The 25,638-nt window shown below is 46.4% G+C and overlaps 1 protein-coding gene across 2 annotated transcripts in view; it reads left to right on the top strand.

The window, feature by feature from the left end:
• Positions 1–20,803, top strand: part of LOC126262604 (UDP-glucosyltransferase 2-like) — a 128,979-nt gene extending 108,176 nt beyond the window's left edge. For both annotated transcript variants that reach the window (XM_049959353.1, XM_049959354.1), the window contains 2 exons: positions 10,973–11,192; positions 20,143–20,803. In XM_049959353.1, the coding sequence (XP_049815310.1) occupies positions 10,973–11,192; positions 20,143–20,431 (509 nt within the window). In that variant the 3' untranslated portion in view covers positions 20,432–20,803. The remainder of the gene's footprint in view (positions 1–10,972; positions 11,193–20,142) is intronic.
• Positions 20,804–25,638: the final 4,835 nt, after the last annotated feature.

The raw sequence follows: 25,638 nt of genomic DNA on the forward strand, positions 1-25,638 counted from the left end.
TATGCATATGATTAGCTTTTCAGAGCATTCACACGAGGTTGGCGCCGGTGGCGACACCTACAACGTACTGACATGAGGAAAGTTTCGAACAGATTTCTCATACACAAACAGCAGTTGACCGGCGTTGCCTGGTGAAACGCTGTTGTGATGCCTCATGTAAGGAGGAGAAATGCGTACCATCACGTTTCCGACTTTGATAAAGGTCGCATTGTAGCCTGTCGCGACTGCGGTGTATCGTATCGCGACATTGCAGCTCGCGTTGGTCGAGAGCCAATGACTGTTAGCAGAATATGGAATCGGTGGGTTCACGAGGGTAATACGGAACGCCGTGCTGGATCCCAACGGCCTCGTATCACTAGCAGTCGAGATGACAGGCATCCGCATGGCTGTAACGGATCGTGCAGCCACGTCTCGATCGCTGAATCAACAGATGGGGACGTTTGCAAGACAACAACCATCTGCACGAACAGTTCGACGACGTTTGAAGCAGCATGGACTGTCAGCTCGGAGCCATGGCTGCGGTTACCCTTGACGCTGCATCACACACAGGATGGTGTACTCAACGACGAACCTGGGTGCACGAATGGCAAAACGTCATTTTTTCGGATGAATTCAGGTTCCGTTCACAGCATCATGATGGTCGCATCCGTGTTTGGCGATATCGCGATGAACGCATATTGGAAGCGTGTATTCGTCATCGCCATACTGGCGTATGACCCGTCGTGATTGTATGGGGTGCCATTGGTTACACGCCTCGGTCACCTCTTGTTCACATTCACGGCACTTTGAACAGTGGACGTCACATTTCAGATGTGTTACGACACGTGGCTCTACCCTTCATTCGATCCCTGCGAAACCCTACATTTCAGCAGGATAATGCGCGACTGAATGTTGCAGGTACTGTACGGGACTTCCGGGATACAGAAATGTTCTACTGCTGCCCTGGCCAGAACACTCTCCAGATCTCTCACCAATTAAAATACGTCTGGTCAGTGGTGGGTAAGCAACTGGCTCGTCACAATACGCTAGTCAATATTCTTGATGAACTGCGGTATCGTGTGGAAGCTGCATGGGCAGCTGTACCTGTACACGCCATCCAAGCTCTGTTCGACACAATGCCCAGGCGTATCAAGGCCGTTATCACGGCCAGAGGTGGTTGTTCTGGGTACTGATTTCACAGGATCTATGCATCCAAATTGCGTGAAAATGTAATCACATGTCAGTTCTAGTATAATATATTTGTCCAATGAATACCCGTTTATAATCTGCATTTCTTCTTGGTGTAGCAATTTTAATGGCCAGTAGTGTATATAAACTCTCTTGAGGGCGACTTTTCAAATTTAATAATAAATAAAAAGATTATATGCTCGAGCTGCAGAAAGGTAAACAGAGTTTAGAGTGGCGGATAAATCAGCAGTAGAAGATTATGCAGTGGAGTCAGAAAACGACGAAATTCGTTTCTCTGACTCTGTGGTTAGGGCGAGATCTAATAACTACGCTAGGATGTACAAAGAGGCCATAGAAATTCAAAAGCACAAAAACCACTTTAATAGAAACGAAATAGGATCGAAATTAGACAAGTTGTGGGCCTTCTTCGCTACAGGCTCCATAACATACGTCGGCGCACCTCTTCAATCTTAGGCAGCGGCCTGATAACATTACGAACCGACCGTTGCATGGATACATGCAGTGATCAGCCGGAACCTTATGACCATCGACCTACTACAGGCGATAGCAGCGTCACCGAGTGAGGAATGACTGCTAGTCAGACACACGCACGGCGCATGTAGTATCCGTGAGCGTGTTGTCCGGAAATAGGGAAGGCGCGATCTGTCTGAGTTTGACCGAGGGTACATTTTGATGGCCCGGAGGCTCCTCACGACCATTTAGAAAACTGAAAAACTTGTCGGGTGTTCGAGGAATGCTGTGGTGTCTTTACCATGTGGCGACACCAAAGAAAAATCACATGCAGACGTCCTGCGGGTGGGCGGCCTCCGCTCGCTACAGACGTACGTCGTGCGCTGGTCAGACTGGTAAAACAAGACAGGCGGCGAACTGTGGCGCAGTTAATATCAGACTTTAGAGCTGGGAAGAGTACACATTTGTCTGAACATAAAGCCAGCGAACACTCCTAACGACTGTCCTCGGCAGCCGACGACCCATGCATGTGCCAATGTTAACACCACGATATCGGCAAATCGCGATTGAAATGGGCACGTGGTCATCGGCACTGGACGTTGGCGCAGTGGCAGATCATTGCACGGTCTGGTGAATCCCGATACCTTCTTCATCATGCCGATTGGAGGACGCGAATCCGTCATCTTTCAGGGGAACAGCTCCTTGACACCTATACTATGGGACGGAGACAATCTGGCGGCAGCTCCATTATTCTCTGGGAAACATTCACGTGGGCATCCATTGGTCCAGCGGAGCTCGTGCAAGGCACCACGACAGCCAAGGAGTATCGCACGCTGGCTGCAGACCACGCACACCCCTTCATGTCGATCACGTTTCCCGACAGCAACGGCATTTTCCACCAAGATAATGTGCCACATCACAAGGCCAGGAGTGTGATGGAGTGGTTCGAGGAACACAGTGGCGAGTTCCAATTAGTGTGCTGGCCCTCCCAACTTCCCAGATCTGAATCTCGGTCAAACACGTCTTGGATGTGATTGAATGTGGCATCAGAACTCATCGCACCCTCCTCGCAATTTACGGGAATTAGGTGACTCGTGTGTGCTGGTGTTGAGCGAACTACCTCCAGAGACCTGACAAGGTCTCATTGCTTCCATTCCACGGCGCGTCGCCGCTGTTATTTGTGCGAAAGGTGAACATATGCTCTATTGTGTAGGTGATTAGTGGGAAAGCCTCTAATGATGTCTTCAGCAAGGGAAGACAAAACTTAAAGCAAATAATTATGCCTTGAACCACGACGTAATGCCCATAAAACCAATATCAGCAGCAGCATAGTTAATTGTGTTGTCAGCCAGTCATTTTCGGCAACGAATGACTAATGTCCTGCAAAAATTTTCGTTGGGCAAATTTTCACGCTTCTGAATAATAAAGAGGCGGTGGCTTTCTTCCCTCTCCAGTAACTACCAACGTTAATGTAGTTTATATATTCCTGGCATGGTCAGTGCGGGGACGATCTGCAGTGTATGACACTGAAGAAAAATTTGCAAGCCAAGCTAGCTAAAAAAAGCATTTTATTTGAAATTTCCCCTTAGAAAAATTAGGAATGACAGTGCTGGATACAGAAACTGTTGAGCAAAACTCAACGTACTCAAACAGTTTTCTCTTTACTTATTTTGATCATCACTAAACTGACACACAATATTTTAGCGCAACGCAATCTGACTTTCAATAATCCCTACAAATGAATGGCCCTGACTAACAATAACCTATACCTTTCATGAATCACTTACAAAAATTTTTGTTACTCGAACTATGGCAATAGAGCGAGCGCCAATACTGCCAGCTAAATAAAAGATTCTACCTACTGAAGGCACTAACTACTGATAGGCATAGTTAGCAGATGAAAGATTTTGATAGAGAACAAACGATGTATTTACCTTGTTGTGTTGTTGTTGCAGTTAAGTCCCATAAGATTTCACACACATTTGAACATTTTTTGATTTGCTGCTCCCCGCATGTGTGCTAGCCTTATTCGCTCTGCCTTTTTTCTGGCTGCAGATGGAAGGGGGCTTTTCGTTCGGCCTTAAGATAATAGGCCGATCTTTCCGTAATGCTCCTAAATGGGTTTTGGTCGGAGTCAACCAGACGGATTTTAAGCGCAAGCAATTTGCCCATGACGACCGGTTTTTGCCGACAAAGATTGCACGAAACTTCTTAAATTCCTGATTACGGTTAACTGAAAGGCCTATAAGTTAAATAATTTCGTAGAGCGTTTTTTGAGGCCGCGAAATCGAGCAGTCGCTCGATAGCCCTCGAGAGGTGTAGAAGTCATGTGGCCTGTGAGAGGAGGTGATGTTTTCGTTATGTACTTCTAAAGTTGGGAATAGGTGATCCCTCGTGACCAATCAACGTTCTTATTGCAGTACACAAGATTCATAAACTCCGTAGTCTGATTCCGGGTGTGAGCGTGAATTTCTACTGAGCCACTTCGCTGTCTTTTCATGGCGAGGTTTGCGGATTAGTGAGTGTGGACACATTCGGTAAACAGAGTGTCCCGGGAATAGAGCGTGGAACCACTCCCGAGCTGGTGGCGGTGCTGCCTGTTGGACAGAAGTCACGGGCGAGATTAAGGTTGGCTCATGTGTCCTCATGTGTGGCATGCTTCAATAAAATCTTCTCGGTTTACAGGCCACATAACTTCGAATAAAACACACGAACTTTCGATAGCTGTCTCCGCCGCCGTCGCGAGGAGATAAAATCACTGACTAAAAAAAAGCCATGATCAGAAAAAAGTCTTGAACTTGAGAAACGCCAAACTGGATGTATTAGAAAGGGGAGGGGGGGCGGGTTTCTTTGAGAAACAGTCATCACAGTTTTACACAGTTTATTGAAATAAAGCATCAGATTAAAAATTCACAAAATAATTTTTAACTGATTTGTCGTTGTCTGTTATTAAATTATTTAACTCACTTACATTATTGTTATACTGAGCGCTGCAGTACATTGTGGTGATGAATGAAAAGAACAGAAACAAAACGAATTTTGCCCATCGCAAGAAGTCAAAGGCTCGGAGGTTCATCCCTGTCCCTAGGATTGAATTATTGTGAATATGAATACTGTGGAAGACTTTTCGACAAAGAAATTTATCTGCATCATCTTCCACATGAAACTAATGCACGCTGGCCTGAAACACCAGCAAATGCTGTGAATATTCAACAAAGCAAAATTCCTAAGACACTGACTGCACACAGTGAAATTACCACCAGGCGGTAAGATCAAAGCTACACAATCTTAAAACTGAAACGAAATGAAAAGCAGAAGAAATAAAGCATACACACGACATATGTTCACACATACATTTCAATCAAAAGAAAACTTTTAACCTATGCTCGAGTAACGAATCCGTGAACCGCATGTTCTGGATACAAAAAGCAAGGAGCAGAAAAGCTTTAATATGGAAAATATGTTGTTGTGGTCTTCAGTCCTGAGACTGGTTTGATGCAGCTCTCCATGCTACTCTATCCTGTGCAAACTTCTTCATCTCCCAGTACTTACTGCAACCTACATCCTTCTGAATCTGCTTAGTGTATTCATCTCTTGGTCTCCCTCTACGATTTTTACCCTCCACGCTGCCCTCCAATGCTAAATTTGTAACCCTTGATGCCTCAAAACATGTCCTACCAACCGGTTCCTTCTTCTTGTCAAGATGTGCCACAAACTCCTCTTCTCCCCAATTCTATTCAATACTTCCTCATTATTTATGTGATCTACCCATCTAATCTTCAGCATTCTTCTGTAGCACCACATTTCGAAAGCTTCTATTCTCTTCTTGTCCAAACTATTTATCGTCCATGTTTCACTTCCATACATGGCCACTCTCCATACAAATAATTTCAGGAACGACTTCCTGACACTTAACTCTATACTCGATGTTAACAAATTTCTCTTCTTCAGAAACGCTTTCCTTGCCATTGCCAGTCTACATTTTATATCCTCTCTACTTCGACCATCATCAGTTATTTTGCTCCCCAAATAGCAAAACTCCTTTACTACTTTAAGTGTCTCATTTCCTAATCTAATTCCCTCAGCATCACCCGACCCGTGGCTTAACTCTGACATAATATGAGAATTTTACTACGGAACTTGAAACTGAAATAGTAAATCAAACCCACACGTCAGTTAAAATAGCTACACGCCGCCACACCTAAACATGCTCACCAGCGCCAAGTCGCTCTTAAAACTACCATCCTCACTCAACAAAGGATCACTCCGGAATGACGGGAGCACGCACTACCTGTAACGAACTTCGACTAGGTAACCACAAGAGACCAGAGGGGTCCTTTCCGCCACCAACTTCATTACTGTCGAATGACCACTGAAAGGGTACAAATATCTTTGCCTTGACTGAGAAAGCTGCATTGGCTACGCCTTTACTACCACAGCAGACGGCCAGATGTATTGGTGCCATATAAAAGACAAATTCAACATTCACTCATTGATACAGAGGATAAAGAGAGAAAGAAATTTTGGAAGCACGAAATGTAGGTAATATACAGTGTGATGTTGGATGACGCCTGATGGCATTGCGGGCAGGTGGCGCGGTAACAGAAGTAGGTAAGCGGCGCGGACTCGGACGGAGGATCACTCTAGCGAAGATATGGGCTGCAAATGCGGAAATCCATTGAGATAAGCGACTTCGACAAAGGGAAGATTATTGTGACGCAGAGCCTGTGAACGAGTATCTCGAAAACGCCGAAGCTGCTCGAACGTTCGCGTGGTACTGTCGTGAGTATCCACGGAAAAAGGTAGGACAGTGAAACAACCACTAACCGGTAAATGGTTGGACGTCCACGACTCTTCACAGAACGTGGGGTTCGGAGGCTGTCTGCTCTGTAAACTACAATAGATACAGATCTGTGGCATCTCTACTGAAAGAGCACAATGCTGGTGCACGCACAAGTGTTTCGGAAGACACCGTTCATCGTACATTGTTGAACGTGGAGCTTCGCAGCTGACCACACCTCTGTGTTCACATGTTGATCCAATGACATCGCCAGTTAACGACTGCAGTGGGCGCGGGATCATCAGGATTCGACCGTCGATCAATGGAAACGTTTCGGCTCTTTGGGTGAATCACATTTCTGCTACCCTAGGTCGATGGTCGTCTCCATCGAGGTGAAGGGCTCGAAACGTGCAGCTCGCCACGGACTGTTGGGAGCAGTGTTGTGCTTCGGAAACATTCTCCTGCGCTTGCATGGGCACAGCTGTGAACCACCTGCCACCGGAAACAGCGATCGTGTGAGACCCAACTCGCTTTATTTGTTCATGAGACCCAGAAAATATTAGATACAGGCTCCCAGGTAGATGCCATTTTCCTTGACTTCCGGAAGGCGTTCGATACAATTCCGCATTGTCGCCTGATAAACAAAGTAAGAGCCTACGGAATATCAGACCAGCTTTGTGGCTGGATTGAAGAGATTTTAACAAACAGAACACAGCATGTTGTTCTCAATGGAGAGACGTCTACAGACGTTAAAGTAACCTCTGGCGTGCCACAGGAGAGTTTTATGGGACCATTGCTTTTCAAAATATATATAAATGATCTAGTAGATAGTGTCGGAAGTTCCATGCAGCTTTTCGCAGATGATGCTGTAGTATACAGAGAAGTTGCAGCATTACAAAATTGCAGCGAAATGCAGGAAGATCTGCAGCGGATAGGCACTTGGTGCAGGGAGTGGCAACTGACCCTTAACATAAACAAATGTAATGTATTGCGAATACATAGAAAGAAGGATCCTTTATTGTATGATTATATGATAGCGGAACAAACACTGGTAGCAGTTACTTCTGTAAAATATCTAGGAGTATGCGTGCGGAACGATTTGAAGTGGAATGATCATATAAAATTAGTTGTTGGTGTGGCCTGGTTGAGATTCATTGGGACAGTCCTTAGAAAATGTGGTCCATCAACAAAGGAGGTGGCTTACAAAACACTCGTTCGACCTGAGTATTGCTCAACAGTGTGGGATCCGTACCAGGTCGGGTTGACAGAGGAGATAGAGAAGATCCAAAGAAGAGCGGCGCGTTTCGTCACAGTGTTATTTGGTAAGCGTGATAGCGTTACGGAGATGTTTAGCAAACTCAAGTGGCAGACTCAGCAAGGGAGGCGCTCTGCATCGCGGTGCAGCTTGCTGTCCAGGTTTCAAGAGGGTGTGTTTCTGGATGAGGTATCGAATATATTGCTTCCCCCTACTTATACCTCCCTAGGAGATCACGAATGTAAAATTAGAGAGATTCGAGCGCGGACGGTGGCTTTCCGGCGGTCGTTCTTCCCGCGAACCAAACGCGACTGGAGCAGGAAAGGAAGGTAATGACAGTGGCACGTAAAGTGCCCTTCGCCACACACCGTTGCGTGGCTTGCGGAGTATAAATGTAGATGTAGATGTAGATTTATGCGATGTCATCTTTCAGCAGTACAATTCTCTGTGTCTCGGAGCCATAACCAAGGTACAGCGGTTTGAGGAACATTATAGTTAATTAATATTGATGTCTTGGCGACCAAATTCGCCTGATGTAAATCCTATAGAACCCATCTGAATCGCAATCTGGCGCCATTACCGCGTACGCATATCAGCGGCCCTTTATTTACGTGAATTAGATGGCCTGCGCGTAACATGTAATGCTACATACCTCCACGAACCTATCAACAAACTGTCAGATCCCTAGCACGGAGAATGAGTGATGTATTTCATTCCAAAGACGGACAAACAAGCATAATGTTTTGGCTCATCAGTGTACATAGGATGGAGTGCTTACTGGAAAAATCGACACTTTAATGTAGCTCTTTACCGCTGAATGGGGCCAAACGCGAAGAACAAAACTGAATCACAAACGATTGAGTGTGAACAGCACGAAATACAGGGTGCGACTCTTAAATCTGGACAAATGGTTGAAATGGCTCTGAGCACTATGGGACTTAGGCCGGCCAGTGTGGCCGAGCGGTTCTAGGCGCTTCAGTTTGGAACCGCGCGACCGCTATGGTTGCAGGTTCGAATGCTGCCTCGGGCATGGATGTGTGTGATGTCCTTAGGTTAGTTAGGTTTAAGTAGTTCTAAGTTCTAGGGGACTGATGATGGTTCAAATGGCTCTGAGCACTATGGGACTCAACTGCTGTGGTCGTAAGTCCCCTAGATCTTAGAACTACTTAAACCTAACTAACCTAAAGACATCACACACATCTATGCCCGAGGCAGGATTCGAACCTGCGACCGTAGCGGTCGCGCGGTTCCAGACTGTAGCGCCCAGAACCGCTCGGCCACTTCGGCCGGCTCTAGGGGACTGATGACCTTAGAAGTTAAGCCCCATAGTGCTCAGAGCCATTTGAGCCTGTACCTTCATCTACGCACTGACGCCATTACAGTCTGATTCTTCCTTGTTTACGTTGTGTACTGAGTGTTTAAGATGCCTCCGTATTGTGTACATAGTTCCGCGTAGTCAGCGCGTACACAACATTCCCACTAGAGCGCGCCTCGTTATCACAACAGCGCAAGCGCAGCGCTCGTCCGTCTCCACACTACGAGATGGCGCTGCCTTAGAGACGGACCAAATTCTGCTTCCGCTGGTCCGCGTATTAATATATAACGCAGCCAAAGAGATTACTGCTAACGTATAACCTTTTCTCCTCGCGGATCACACTCGCGCAGTGATACCTGAACGCGCGAGGTATTATAACGAGTGTACAGACCTCCGATTAGTCAGTCTGCATTTGTCTGCACCGGTCTGTACGAGTGTGCATTAGTCTGTACCAGTCTATAGTCAAGTTTCAGTCTGCGGCTAATAATATTCCTGTACATAGCCATGAAGATAAATGAATAGATACTTTGCCAAGTATCAGAGATATGTGAGAATAAGATTAACGTACCAAGCCCAAAGGAACTTCAGATTGTCAGTTGTAAACAGCATCCAGAATCAACTTACGTAATGTCTATGCTTTTTATTATTTTAATAAATGTGTGTGAAAATTAATCATGTTCTGTTTAAAGTTGGTCACTGTCAATCTGCTACTCTAAGCGTGCAAGTGGCATTTCTATCCTCTGACCTAACGGCAGAAGATAAACACGCCACAATAAGACCACGAGACATATTGCTGACACTCGCCTACTTCGTTAGAGCGACAAGTCAAATAATCTGATGGTGTGTGTACCGAAGGTCTTACAGTACACACACCACACACCGATAATCGTGAGTCCCGCCGACTGTGAAGCACGGGTTGTTATAAGATTTCTTAGAGCTAAAGGCCTAAAAGCGATCGATATTCATCGTGAGATCTGTGCAGTTTACGGAGAAAACATTATGAGTGACGGAATGGTAAGAAAGTGGGTGAGAGCATTTAAAGATGGCCGCACAAATGTGCATGATGAACAACGGAATGGGCGTCCTTCGGTCTTTAATGAAAGTTTGGTGCAGGAAGTGGACAATAAGGTGAGAGAAAGCAGACGCTTTACGATTTCCTCCTTGCGGGATGACTTTTCTAGTGTTTTTCGTAGTGTTTTGTATGGCATTGTGACCGAGCACTTGCATTACCGAAAATTTTCCGCACGTTGGGTACCGAAAATGTTGACGGATGTGTACAAAACCAAACGTCTGGACAGTGCATTGACTTTCCTTGAGCGGTACCACAACGACAGTGATGATTTCTTAAGCCAAATTGTTACGGGCGATGAAACGTGGGTGGCATACGTCACACCAGAATCAAAGCAACAGTCCATGGAAGTTGAGCGAGGGCATCGTTTTGCTGAAAGACAATGCCCGTCCACATGCGGCGAATCAAACCAAAGACCTCATCACATCTTTTCGATGCGAAACTCTAGATCATCCTCCGTATAGTCCCGATCTTGCGCCCAGTGACTACCACCTGCTCTTGCACTTGAAGAAACACCTCGGCGGTCAGCGTCTTCAAGACGATGACGAAGCCAAAACAGTGGTGATGCAGGGGTTAACAAGTTAGGCGGCAGACTTCTATGAGGAGGGTATTCAAAAACTGGTACAACGTTATGATAAGTGCCTCAATATTGACGGAAATTATGTAGAAAAGTAGATTAAGGTACAGGCTTTCATGCAAAAATAAAATTATTGAGATATCTTAGCAAGTCTGTTTTTAAATTTCAAGACGGTACTTACTTAAAAAACGCGCCTCGTAGCATGAAACGAACCTAACAGAGACAGTTTAATGGCAGAGCTGCTTCCCCGGCGCCTTTACCTTTCTGATGGTAAAGTGTAGCCAGCTTTCACGTTCGTTTCCGTCTCAACTGTGGGAATGCGACTTCCTGACTTGCAGATCACCCAAACGTGCGGCTGTTCATAATGCACGGCGGGCTCATGGGGACGCAGGAGGGGATAATGGCCGGCGTGCCGCTGCTCGTCGTTCCGCTGTTCGCCGACCAGCAGCTGAACGCGGAGAGGGTGGCGGCAGCGGGCAACGGCATCCGACTGCACTACGACGACCTCACGTTCGAGTCGCTGCGGAGCGCCGTCCACGTCCTGATCAACGACACGAGGTAACGCACGGCGCTTAGCGTCGCCCTTAAAGCCGTCGGCACACGGACCGTGCGGCCGAACGCTGAGCGTGCCGAGTTTCTGACGTCATAGCGTGGAATAGCACGTTCGGGAGTCTTTCCGAACTTGCAGAGCAATATCTAGCACGTCAGATATTCTGACAAGGGAACCTCCCCATCGCAGCCCCCTAAGATTTAGTTATAAGTTGGCACAGTGGATAGGCCTTGAAAAACTGAACACATATCAATCGAGAAAATAGGAAGAAGTTGTGTGGAACAATGAAAAAAATTAGTAAAATATACAAACTGAGTAGTCCATGCACAAGATAGGCAACATCAAGGAGAATCTGAGCTCAGGAGCGCCGTGGTCCCGTGCTTAGCGTGAGTAGCTGCAGAACGAGAAGTCCTTGGTTCAAGTCTTCCCCCCGACTGAAAATTTTACTTTCTTTATTTTCGTAAAGTTATGATCTGTCCGTTCGTTCATTGAGGTCTCTGTTCACTGCAACAAGTTTAGTGTATGTGTTTTGAGACCGCACCGCAAAACCGTGCGATTAGTAGACGAAAGTACGTGCCGCTCCAATGGGAACCGAAAACATTTGGTCGCAAGGTCATAGGTCAACCGATTCCTCCACAGGAAAACACGTCTGATATATTCTATACGACACTGGTGACGGCATGTGCGTCACATGACAGGAATATGTTGTCGACCCACCTAACTTGTACACTTGGCGAATGGGTAAAAAGATTCTTCTACCTTGCCCGATTTAGGTTTTCTTGTGGATGTGATAATAACTCCCAAAAAAGTGATGAAAACATAAGAGTTTGTCACATAAACTGAAAGTAAAAAAATTGAATTTTCACTCGAGGGAAGACTTGAACCTAGGACCTCTCGTCCCGTAGTTACTCTCGCTAACCACGGGATCACGGCGCTCCCTGACTCCCACTGTCCTTGATGTTGCGTGTCTTAGCATGGACTACTCAGTTGGTATATTTTACTAATTTTTTTCATAGTTCCACACAACTTCTTCCTGTTTTCTCGATTGATCTGTGTTCAGTTTTTCAAGGCCTATCCACTGTGGCAACTTATAACTAAATCTGAGGGGGGTGCGATGGGGGGGTTCCCTTGTGAGCGTGAATCTGAGCGTTGATCAATCAGATCGCACAACGCCACCTACACGCCAACTCCCTTCAGCATTGAGCTGTGAGGCGCATATTGGCATTCAGTTCAAGCCTATATGTATATATGTCGTTTCTGAGCACCAGAAAATTGAGAATCACCCGAAAACCCGTTCCCGTTGTTAACTCCGTGATTCGTTGCAATAAAATAATGAGAGGCATCATATTCGTTGCAAAAGAATTATTGTAACTTGCCTATTATGAGATGTCATTTGAAGGTAGCGACACACTGAGGATCCACCAAAAACACATTGTTCTTGGTAGGATTTGTTATAATTAAATTTCAGTTAGTAACATAGCTACGATTAAAGCATTTACCAAGTGATAATATTCGCAACAAATGAATTGTTGTCACTGTAGCGTAGTGAGTAGCGTTGATGATTGTGGACAGAGTATATGGTGTGATGATGGTTCGTGTCCTGAGAAGTGTAAACTTTTTTTACCAATATTCGCGTAAATAATAGGTTCTGGTGCTTTATTATTAGTTTAGTGTAAGTATGTACTGCAGTATTTGATGTTATGTAAATACAAGGAGTGAGTTTGTTCGATTGGCATAAATCTACAGGACATCTTGCACTACTTGTATAAAGATATTTTGTTCCTTTTTCTTTTGAGTTTCGTAATTTACATGTTGTAAAGATTCTACTACTGGGTAGGAACAGTGATTAAGTAAGAATGACCTTAGGGTGTTACTAGAATGAGGAAGAGATATAATAGTGTTTATCTTATGCAGAGAACTATTGCAAAATTGTGTCGCACTGTTTGTAATGGAACTTTTATTAGCCTGTGTCGTTATTGGTTGGACATGGAACATCCCATTTTGTCTTAAAACATGTACATCGATATTGAAGTTTTTATTTGTGTATGTTACGTATAGAACAATGTGACTAGGATATGAACAATGGAGGAAATGTGCGTTTTAATAAAGCTAACGTGGGAATTTTGCGCGCGCCTGTGAGTAAACAGTGTGATTTACGAACTAAACAACACACAACTGCCGCTAGAGTGCGTTGTGATCGCGTACACCACGTTGGGGCCCACGTACCGTATGCACAAGTCGCATCGTTCCTGAGCGTTCAGCAGCACGTTGAACTCGGCACGCTCAACGTTGACGTTCGACACCATGGTCCCTGTGCCGACGGCTTTAGTGCCCGCTCGCACGTTCCTCTCTGCACACAACGAAAGAGTGCTTAAACTCGTCACTCTCCATTGCTACTGCACATTGCACCGATCCGAAGACACGTTGTAAGTTCCCCACTACGTGTTTCTGTATGACATTTATCCCAAATTTACCTCCCACTCTACAAAAAGTCTACGTATTACCAGAACGATGTACCTACGAACTTAAACCCTTAAGGCGTCGGCACACGGACCGTGCTGTCGAACGTTAACGTTGAGCGTGCCAAGCTCAACGTGCTGCTGAACGTTCTGGAACGATGCGACTTGTGCATACGGTACGTGGGCCCTAACGTGGTATACGCGATCGCAACGCACTCCAGCGACAGTTGAGGGATGTTTCTAGTTCGTAAATCACACTGTTTACTCAACGGGCGCGCGTAAAATTCCCACGTTAGCTCTATTAAAATGCACATTTCCTCCATCGTCCACGAAAAGGAAAGTACCATGTCCAATCAATAAGCACACAGGCTTATAAAAGTTCCATTGCAAACAGCGCGGTACAAATTTGGGATACTTCTCCACATAAGATAAACATTATTTCATCATTCCCACATTTTAGTAAAACCCCAAGACCAGTCTTACTTGATCACTGTTCCTACCCAGTATCAGAATCTCGGAAACTGTGAATTACGAAGCGTAAAAGAAAAAGGAGCAAAATATCATTATACAAGTAGCGCAAGCTGTCCTGTATATTAAGCCAATCGAACAAAGTCACCCCTCAATAAAAGGTGAACTTATATTTCCATAACATCAAATATTATAGCATATACATGTATTAAACTAATAATAAAGTATCAGAACCTAATAAAAACGCAAATGTTAGGTCAAAAAAATTAGGAAGCGTTACGACGCGAACCACTGCCCCAACAAAATTATATTATTGGACAAAGACGCTATTTTTTTTGGTGTTTTATTTATTTATTTCTTTAATTTTTATAACATTTGTTTTTTGTGTTATAGATTTATTTTTGTTTCATTACAAAGAAAGATCCTACAACTGCCGTAGCCGAGCGTCCGAGTCGTCTTCTCGTCTGTTGGGAGGGGTTCCCCCCTATTCCGTCCGTAGAGGATCAATATGCTCCAGGATTCTGCTTCATTTTCAGCGTCTCATACCCGGAACGCCCCAGTGAGCAGGAGGATCCGCAAATAATGAACCTAAATAATTTGCGAAACGAGTTCTGTACTTAGCGTGGCGGCTGAAAGCTGCATGTGTCGTCATCAATAGGGACCAAAAGTCGAGTGTGCCTTTGGGAGCATCGCAGAATATGTAGTAAACGGCCATGCCTTTTAGCCAGTTAACGGCGTTCGTTCTGGTTGATGGAAAGTACACGCCGGCGGGGCGCAATACATCATCAGGGGAGATAGACTCCGGCAATCGCCGCAAGAGTAACGCCAGCATGCGCTGCGTCAGTAGCCAGCACTCGCTGGTCGCGGCACACGTCAGACGGTGTGCATCCGAGTCAGCGACTGAGCATGTCGGACACAAGGGGTCGTCCGTCAGATGTATGGAATGTAACCTCTGACGAGTAGCGAACTTCCCATTCACAACCACGTACCACAATGAGCGCACCGTCGTAGGTAGAAAAGGCGTGTGTACCGCTCGCCACACCGTGTTCCAGGCAATTTCAGGATGTTTGTGGGTGACCGTATTTACAAGTTGCTGCTGTTGATAGAGGCGATAATAGTCTTTTGTGCTGGACTTCCGTGTCGTCGGAAGTTCTGACCGTAAGTAGCTGAAGTCAATCAAGAACTCTCTGATGTGGGTGAGTGCCGATGAAATGTGTCCTACAGAAACCGGGGGATGCAGTGAATGTGGTGCCACTTCGGCTATCAGGGTACCCGTCAGAGTGGCGTGGGCAGAGGTCCACGTGCGACGCATGAGATAAAGCGATCGAGCACGGTTATATACATAATTAAACCGATACCGCCCGCCCGCTGCGGCAGTGTCAGGGTGGCGTATCGGACTTTAAAAACAAGACCGGTTCTTACGAAATGTCCATATGCTGCTTGAAATCTGTCGGCCATCGTAGCCGTCAAGGGAACGATATGCGCAAAATAGTTCAGTTTTGAGACAAGATAGGTGTTGACATAACGTGTTCTGAGGAGCATATCCAAGCGACGCAGTTTGTTGTCCTGCAGCAGAGCACGTGTCTGGTGTAGGAGCCGGCGGTACGTAGCCGGCGCCGTGCGGCGGACATTGCTGTAGAATTGCACTCCTAAACACTTGAGTACGGGCACCCTGTCAAAGGGCACCGCCGCTGTGTGGGAAAGCCCCCCCTCCGACATCCATGTATTTTGTCTTCTTCACGTTGATGACGCTCCCAGCGACCGCCCCGTACTGGCGTAGCCACTGTAGCGCCATATGCATTTCATCCTCTGATCTGGCCAGGAACACCACGTCATCGGCGAATGCACCACAACAAAACGTCACGTCCCGCAAGGAGATACCAGTTAATCGCTGCCGTAGACCATGTAAGGCTGGTTCAAGCGCTGCAGCAAATAATATACCCGACAGGGGGCACCCTTGTCGCACTGACCGTCCAACAACAATGTGACAAGACTGATAACCGTTGACCATCATGCGGGAGCGCGCTCCGTGGACCAGTCGAAGGACCACCTGCGCAGACTCCGGAGACAGGCCCATGTGTTGCAAAACTGCGCGTAAGAAGCCGTGGTCGACGCGGTCGAATGCGTGGTCAAAATCTACGGCGACAAGGGCGCCTCGTATTTTGCAGGCCGCCGTCAAAGCAATTACGTCGCGGTATGCTCCTAACGCCGTATGAATGTTGCTGACACTACCTAAACATGTCTGATCGGTGTGGATGGCTTTCCTGATAGCGGTGTGGAGACGCGCGCGGAGGATACGGGCGAAGATCTTGTAGTCGTTGTTGAGGAGTGTGAGTGGGCGAAAGTCCTGCCACCTACAACCACCATTCGGTTTCGGTACTGGGATCAAGATGCGTTCTGTGAATTCTGTGGGGACAGTGAAATCTGGGCGGATCAGGTCTTGAAACATTTGGAGCCACTTGTCACCCATAAGGTGGTAAAAAGTGCGGTAGAATTCCAGGGGTAAACCGTCCGGTCCAGGCGACTTGTTCGGTGCTCCACGTGCCAAGGCCGATGTCAGCTCGTCGGGTGTAATGGGCAACAGCAGACTATCATCGGGTGCCACGTCCCGAGGGGCGGGAAAACCGTGCAACAGCTCGTTATAATCACGTACATTTCCCGGATCTTCCATGTACAAGGTCCCATAGTGTCTGGCGAACGTGTGCGCGATGTCCGTTTGTGTCACTGTGCGGCCGCCCTCCTCCGTGTTTACCGCCGTAATGAGCTGACGTTTGCGGTGGCGCCTCTCGCGCACAATGTGATACACTGACGCTGTTTCGTTGGGGATGCGGACACCTTCTAGTTGCTCTGTCCTGATGCGAAGTAGACGAGCTTTGATGCGTTGTACGGACATCTGACGTTCGGAAGACGGCGGTTGCGTCGCCAGCTCACGTAACGCTGTATAGTAAAAATCCGATGTTGCCCTTTGCCAGTTCGATCTGTCACGCCCGTAGGCCATCAAGGTCTTTCGGAGTGCAGGTTTGACACATCCGAGCCACCACAGCAACGTGGAAGCATACATGGGCAGGCGCCTGATACATCGACGCCACGTGTCAGTGACTGCTCGCCGACACGCTTCCTCGGGAAGGAGGGAGACGTTCAGCGTCCACGGGCCCTTGCTGCGTCTTGTGAGTTGTCGGGGTAAGGTGACAGTGCAGATGTACGCGAGATGGTCCGTGAAGGCCGTCGGCCAGAGTTCTGCATCACTGGTTGCTGTGCGGAGGGCACGCGAGACGTATATCCGGTCCAGACGACTGGCAGAATGGCTGGTAAAGTGCGTATATCCACTCTGGGTCCCACGATGTAAGAGCCATGTGTCGTGGAGCGCGAGGTCACGTATCAATGCTTGTAGAGCCGGGCATGGGACGTAATGCGATATCTGGTCCTCGGGCCGCAGAACACTGTTAAAATCGCCGCCCACTATGTAATGGTCCATATTTCCTTGCAAAAGTGGGGCTACCTCCTCCGAATAGAAGACATGCCTGTCACCACGGTGCGAATTACCGGAGGGAGCGTAGACGTTAACGAGGCGGACTGCGCCAAGTGTGAGTGCGATGCCTCGCCCGTTCGGCAAGTACGTCGCGTCCGTCGCGTCTATGCCATCTCGGAGAAGGATGGCCGTTCCTCCTGCGCCATCACCTACGGGTAGGCTGTACGTGGTGTAGTCATATAGGTCTAAACGCAGCTCGGGACGGACCTCCTGGATAAGGGCAATGTCCAAGTCTGCCGCTCTGATCATGTCGTGTAACATGCGGGTCTTGACAGTGGAATGGACACCATTTACATTGACTGTTCCCACACGGTATGACTGAGACATATCAAGTGGCGGAGGCAGTGTGCCGGTGCAAGCCCACAGTGATCTCACACACCACACAGCCATCCATCTGCATGCTGTGCATTACTGTGCCGTATGAGTCCCTGACTGGCAGAGCCCTCCGGGCTCAATGTCAGCCATGGGCTCTGGTGGAGATATCGATGTTTGCTGTGCATCATCTGCCTCCATATCGTCTGCCCAATCACCAAGAGGCGACTGTGATGTCATTGGGGGCTGGTCGCTTTCACAGGAGGCCACATTTTGGGAGTCGACGCAGTGCGCCTCGTTTTCTGGGCCACCAGATTTAGGAGAGTGTTCCTTGTCTTCAGGCACCTTCTGGTAAATGATGGCACTGGAGTCCGTTGCAATTGTGGACGAGTCAACGAAATCGATATCTTCCGCCGGCTTCACATCCCTGTCCTGTTCTTCAGCTGACAATCGCCTCTTCTTGTGTCGCTTGGGTGATTTTTGCTTTCGGGTCCGAGATTCGACATGCACTGGAGGGCGGAGCTCGACACAGTCTCGATCGCTAGGAACCCCTGTGTCCGATCCCGACAGTGACGGTGGCTGGGTGCCCACGACGCTGCGGTGGGCAGAGGCTGTAGGAACCTCTGCATCGTTGGGCTGCGGCGTCGTCGACGGTGCTGACTCTCCAACGGAGCTGGCAGCGGCTTGAGGAGGTAGCAGGTTTTGATCATCCATCATATCATGTCGTGCCGCCTCCACATATGTTAGCGGGAGAGAGGTCATAGTGGATCGTTGGGGAAGTTCATTGCGAGGCACCTGAACGAGGCGGCGCTGCAGACACTCAGTTCTAACATGGCCCTCCTGGCCGCAGCCCGAGCAGGTCCTCGGTTGGCAACCGCCAACGAAAACATATGATGGAACGTGCTTCTTAAGTTCTATGCGCACTTGTCGTACCCCGTTAAGGACAGGGTACGTTTCGAATGTGTTCCATTTCTCCTCTGTGTGGCTCAGAACTGTGCCGTATGGCCGCAGCGCATCAACGACTAGGTTGGCAGGAACTTCGGTAGTTCAAAGATGCGCACGGTACGCACCCCCAGACCAGCATGGTCAACTCCTACCACGCTCACGTTACCGTCTGCGTGACAGAAGCGAAAGCCGTTTGCAGATCGTTGGAAGTAATCTGTCGCAGGCCGCTTCGTCAATCAGTTTCGGGTACACTGTGCTGGTTACAATAGACAGATGAATTCCTATCAGTTCTTGTGGTTCTATGTGCATGTCTCGTAGAAACCGTTCAATTTCATGGGCGTTCGGTCTCGTGTACGATGCGTTGAACGTTAGTTTGATTGTAGCTTTTCGATATGAGAACGCCATGTCGGGTCGGTACAGGTACTATACGGCAATACAACGACGCGACCGCGCGCTAGCGGGTAAACAACAACATCTGCGGAGCACTGCCCGGCGCGCCGAGCCCGTCCGCACGGTATCACGGCTGAAAGCCGACTGCGCTAAAAATGTTAATCATAGATAATTATGTCACTAATTGAAATTTAATTATAACAAATTCTACCAAGAACAATGCGTTTTGGATGGATCTTCAGTGTGTCGCTGCCTTCAAATAGCCTACTCTCATAATACGCAAGTTACAATAATTCCTTTGCCACGAATACGTTGTTTCTTATTATTTTATTGGAACGAATCACACAAACTAACAACTGGTTTTCCAGTGATTCTCAATTTGCTGGTGCTCAGAAACGGCATATATACATATAGGCTTGAAAAAATGCCAATATGGCGCCTCACAACTCTGTACAGAAGGGAGACGGCGCGCGTGTGACGTAGGTGGCTTTGCGCCATCTCATTGGTCAACGCTCATATGCACGCTCAGAATATCTGACATGTCAGATATTACTCTGCACGTTCGGAAAGACTCCCGAACGTGCCATTCCACGCTATGACGTCAGAAACTCGGCACGCTCAACGCTCAACGTGCGGATGCACGGTACGTGTGCCGACGGCTTAAGGCTGTCGCACCGAACCGTGATTGTTGAAAAATACGGTTTTGTAGCCAAAAGAATGGGGAATAGTACGGAGTATTGGAATTCCGAATAAAACCAACCTGCTTTTAGACGAAACCGTGTTGCATTACCTATTGAACGTCCCACGTGCTGTAGGGGGATAAGACGATAATCGAGGTATTTTGGTTTTGTGCAGGTACAGGGAGCGGGCTCGGCAGCTGTCCGTGTTGTTCAGGGACAGGCCCCGGCCACCGCTCGAGGAGGCGGTCTACTGGGTGGAGTACGTCATCAGACACGGGGGGGCGCCGCACCTGAGGTCCGCCGCTCTCGACCTCGCCTGGTACCAGTACCTGCTCCTAGATGTCGCCGCCTTCGTCGCAGCTGTGGCGTCTCTGGCGCTCCTGGCGCTGTACTTCGTCGTGCGGCAAGTGTTCGCGCACGTGATGCGATTCCAGAAGAGCGATCTCAAAGCGAAGAAAGAGTGAATACGTTTGCTCAGGTGTCACAGGCATTACTATTTATAGGGTTGTGACAGCCGAAAAATTATAGACAAGTTTTAAATGTTGTAGGAGAGTTCTTGTAGAATGTAAATACTGTAGGATCAACGGAGACCACTCAAAAAAGCAGAAGCGCTGAGTTGTCGATAGACACACACAAAAGCAGAAAACTTGCTAGTTTTCGGAGGTATCCTTTCGTGAGTTAGAGCGCACCAACACACACACCCTTTCACACATACTCATAAACATGCCTATGCTCCTACATGGTCAGTTTAACAGGCACCATGTAGAGACATAGATGTGTGTGTGTTTGTATGTGTGTGTGTGTGTGTGTGTGTGTGTGTGTGTGTGTACTCTAGCCCATCAAACGATAACTCTCAAAGCTAGCAAGTTTTCTTTCTTTTGTGTGTCCCTGTTGACAGACAACTTTACGCCTCTGCTTTCCAGTGCGTGATCTTCTTTTATCCTAAAATATTTATACTGACAAGTTTTAGTACTCTTGTAAGATACAGAAATGTGACCATCGTTCGAGTAAAAATGCACGTCAATGCCCAGCTTAAATCTGTTTTACAAGAGCGACTTTCCAGTCAAAATCGATTACTCGTCATGGATGCGCAATTCGTGCTTGCGTGTAGATCAGCCACCAACCATGTCGCGAGTGGGTCTGTGGCGTCAGTGATCAACTGACTGAGTCAAAAATCTTGAGCTTGCGGCCGATAGCAGATGTGCAGGAACAGGAATTGTGCTTCGTCTGATAACAAAGGATGTCAAACTTATTCTCGCCGAACTCATACCTGTCATAGAAATGGAATTTGGGCCATCTCAAACTCTCGTTTGCTTTGTTTTCGCCAACACATTTTAAAAGTTGCTCGACGGCCTGGTATTTTCCATGCCAATATTATTCCATCAGAGAGACGAAATATCAGAAAGCAAAACGGTATTCGTTTTAAAATTTCTGGCCAAAGAAAATGCCTACACTGTGCATACATGAGAAAGTGAACTGGATAAACATTTGTAGTGAAAGCTGTTTCAACAGTGAAAAAATCAGATATATTTAACGAGGAAAGTAATTTTGGATGTTGTTTGGCATTTAGGTAGGAAGCAAGATACAAAGAATGAAATGAAATGGGGACATTTTCTGCTTTCCAAATATTGTCTGATGTGTTTGAAGTATTTTTTCTCTAGAAAACAACTGTGGATGTTTTGAAATGTTTGAACAACACTTTTGCTGTACTTTCGGTTCTGACAAGGGAACCTCCCCATCGCACCCCCCTCAGATTTAGTTGTAAGTTGGCACAGTGGATAGGCCTTGAAAAACTGAACACAGATCAATCGAGAAAACAGGAAGAAGTTGTGTGGAACTATGAAAAAAATAAGCAAAATATACAAACTGAGTAGTCCATGCGCAAGATAGGCAACATCAAGGACTATGAGAGTTCAGTAGCGCCGTGGTCCCGTGGTTAGCGTGAGCAGCTGCGGATCGAAGGATCCTTGGTTCAAGTCTTCCCTTGAGTGAAAAGTTTAATTTTTTATTTTCAGACAATTATTATCTGTCCGTCCGTCCGATGCGAGGTAAGTGCGCCGTAGTATGTATCCACAAGAAAACCTAAATCGGGCAAGGTAGAAGAATCTTTTTACCCATTCGCCAAGTGTACAGGGTAGGTGGGTTGACAACATATTCCTGTCATGTGACGGACATGCCGTCACTAGTATCGTATAGAATATATCAGACGTGTTTTCATGTGGAGGAATCGGTTGACCTATGACCTTGCGATAAAATGTTTTTCTGTTCCCATTGGAGAGGCACGTCCTTTCGTCTACTAATCGCACGGATTTGCGGTGCGGTCGCAAAACACAGACACTAAACTTATTACAGTGAACAGAGACGTTAATGAACGAACGGACAGATCATAACCTTGCGAAAATAAAGAAAGTAAAATATTCACGCGACGGAAGACTTGAACCGAGGAACTCTCGTTCCAAAGATGCTCACGCTAACCACAGGACCACGGCGCTACTGAACTCTCATAGACCTTGATGTTGCCTATCTTGCACTTGAACTACTCAGTTTGTATATTTTGCTTATTTTTTTCATAGTTCCTCACAACTTCTTCCTCTTTTTTCGATTGATCTGTGTTCAGTTTTTCAAGACCTATCCACTGTGCGAACTTGGAACTAAATCTGAGGGGGGTGCGATGGGGAGGTTCCCTTGTGAGGAATGTGGAGACTTTATCACACGATCTTGGTCAAGAAGATTCGTAAAACTGTGATTAGTAAACACTTATCATTCTTTGATTTTTTTTTCCTCGAAAACTCATTTTCACCGTGGAGGTGCCAAGCTGTGCAGCGGACAGCTCACAAGCTACGCAGTTCCGACGCTGTCGTGTAAACGGAAGCGTGCACTCGTGACAGACGAGGCTTATTACAGGCATGAAACACCACAGGCGCTGCAGAATCCGTACTTGCCACGAGTACTTGGCTGAGACAAGAAATTCGCTCGTGTGAAAGGGGCTTTAGAGGCAGCTATCGCTTTCTTCAGTGTTGTCTAGGTACCGCCCAACAAATAGAACTGACGTCACGGCCACAGCGGTAGTACCGCCATGTTTACACTCTAGAAATGGGAAGGGGAGGCAGTAACGCAGTACACTGCAATTTTCTTAAAAATGGAGCACTGTCACCATGAACAGGTCTTCAGTTCACTTCGCTACAGGTACCTGGCCAACATGTAAGATGGAATACATATCCCTCCAGATCTCAAACAGAACCATGTCATTACGATATTACTTACTTTTATAGCTACTATATTGCAATCAAACTTTAACATCTTCCCCGAACTTGACTATGAAAACTACCCAGAGATCTCCCCAGCCTTCTAGCTTCTCGATGTCAGGTCCCCAATCTTACCCCTTCATTCCACTTTCCTCCCTCCCTTTCCTAATGCTTGGTTTGGGTTCTTCCTCCATAAATCTTCAACCCCACATTCTTTCCAAAACACTCTCCCTCCAGCAACACTCTCCGCCTCCTGTTCACGCCCTGTACCTCCAGTGAACTAAAATGCTCCTATTTCATACAATGTGGTCAACTGATTGATTTTTTAACAATGTTTTACTTACGTCATCAATGTACAACTGCCTGTTTTCATAATTTTAAAAAATATGTACATTTTTTATATTTGTAAATGTTTTAAGTGCTATATATACATGTTTTATGAACTCTCTCGACTGATGGACAGCAGGACACCACTGCCAGTCCTCAATAATAAAAATGACACGGAAAAAGTGTTCGACTGTTACAGTGACATGGGGCTGGCTATTGTTTTGCTGAATTTTGTGCTTCATCAAGTGTTGAAGGACTAAGCGCTAGTTGTACCACAGCAAGATTCATGCCACGTTACTGAAGTAAGGTTGGAATATAACGTTCCATCAATATCAAGGTCGATGGCGAAGTGGAGAACAAGCCTGAATTTACCGTGATGGCGCAGAACATAGCCGAGTTGCACAGTGATGATGCATAATATTGCCTATGGTTTATTGAAAGTGATCATCTCTTTAACGATTTGGAGAAGAGACATAAACCATACATATAGCTCATCGAGGATTTAAATGACAGTCCTTTTGAATTCAACATCATTGAACTGTGACTCAATTAAGTTAGGATCATAACTGTATCTGATGTAGCTTCAACTACCTGTAACTACAAATAGTCACTTGATACTATTACGCTCAGTGTAATTTTAACTGTGTTTCATAGACATATATAGTACCCAGGCCCGCATGTGCAGCCACTCTATTAGGATCAACTCAATATCGATAAATATTTTTCACTGTGCTTCGAAAATTTAAGAGTGACTCTTGGAAGAGCCCACTTTCACTTGATGGAAAGCTCATTCCTAGTCATGGTAATATGATGGTAGCGTGAACCAACTACTCCCACTCGAAGCGATATGACTTATTCAAATCCGCAAGTGGTTTTCAAAGTGCTCTATTTTACAAAGAGCCACAATTTGTATTCGTCGTTGTTGTTGTTGTGTTGTTGTGGTCTTCAGTCCTGAGACTGGTTTGGTGGAGCTCTCCATGCTACCCTATCCTGTGCAAGTTTCTTCATCTCCCAGTATTTACGGCAACCTACATCCTTCTGAATCTGCTTAGTGTATTCATCTCTTGGTCGCCCTCTACGATTTTTAACCTCCACACTGCTCTCCAATGCTAAATTTGTGATTCCTTGATGCCTCAGAACATGTCCTACCAACCGGATCCTTCTTTTTCTCAAGTTGTGCCACAAACTCCTCTTCTCCCCAATTCTATTAATTACCTCCTCATTAGTTATGTGATCTACCCATCGAATCTTCAGCATTTTTCTGTAGCACCACATTTCGAAAGCTTCTATTCTCTTCTTGTCCAAACTATTTATCGTCCATATTTCACTTCCATACATGGCTACACTCAATACAAATACTTTGAGAAACTACTTCCTGACACTTAAACCTATACTCGATGCTAACAAATTTCTCTTCTTCAGAAACGCTTTCCTTGCCATTGCCAGTCTACATTTTATATCCTCTCTATTTCGACCATCATCAGTTATTTTGTTCCCCAAATACCAAAACACCTTTACTACTTTAAGTGTCTCATTTCCTAATATAATTCCCTCAGCATCACCCAACTTACTTCAACTACATTCCATTATCCTCGTTTTGCTTTTGTTGATGTTCATCTTATATCCTCCTTTCAAGACACTGTCCATTCCGTTCAACTGCTCTTCCAAGTCCTTTGTTGTCGTGTAACTGCCCTTTGTAATTTCTTTCACGAAATCCAATTACTTATACAAAATCAAATGGCTCTGAGCACTATGGGACTCAACTGCCGTGGTCATCAGTCCCCTATAACTTAGAACTACTTAAACCTAACTAACCTAAGGACATCACACACATCCATGCCCGAGGCAGGATTCGAACCTGCGACCGCAGCAGTCGCACGGTTCCGGACTGCGCGCCTAGAACCGCGAGACCACCGCGGCCGGCTTACTTATACATTCCGTTATTTTTACAAAAATAGCAGTGTACTTTTAAACAGTTTGTAGTCCTTTCCCCGCGCTGGTTAGGTATTTATATTTGGACTGATTAAATCTACTGTACAGTGCAATGTCAACATTGAAGTGCTATGGCCTCATCCTTGAAAACAGTTGTGAAGGAGGGA

Source organism: Schistocerca nitens, chromosome 6 (genome assembly GCF_023898315.1).
Source record: "Schistocerca nitens isolate TAMUIC-IGC-003100 chromosome 6, iqSchNite1.1, whole genome shotgun sequence".
Lineage (NCBI taxonomy): Eukaryota > Metazoa > Arthropoda > Insecta > Orthoptera > Acrididae > Schistocerca > Schistocerca nitens.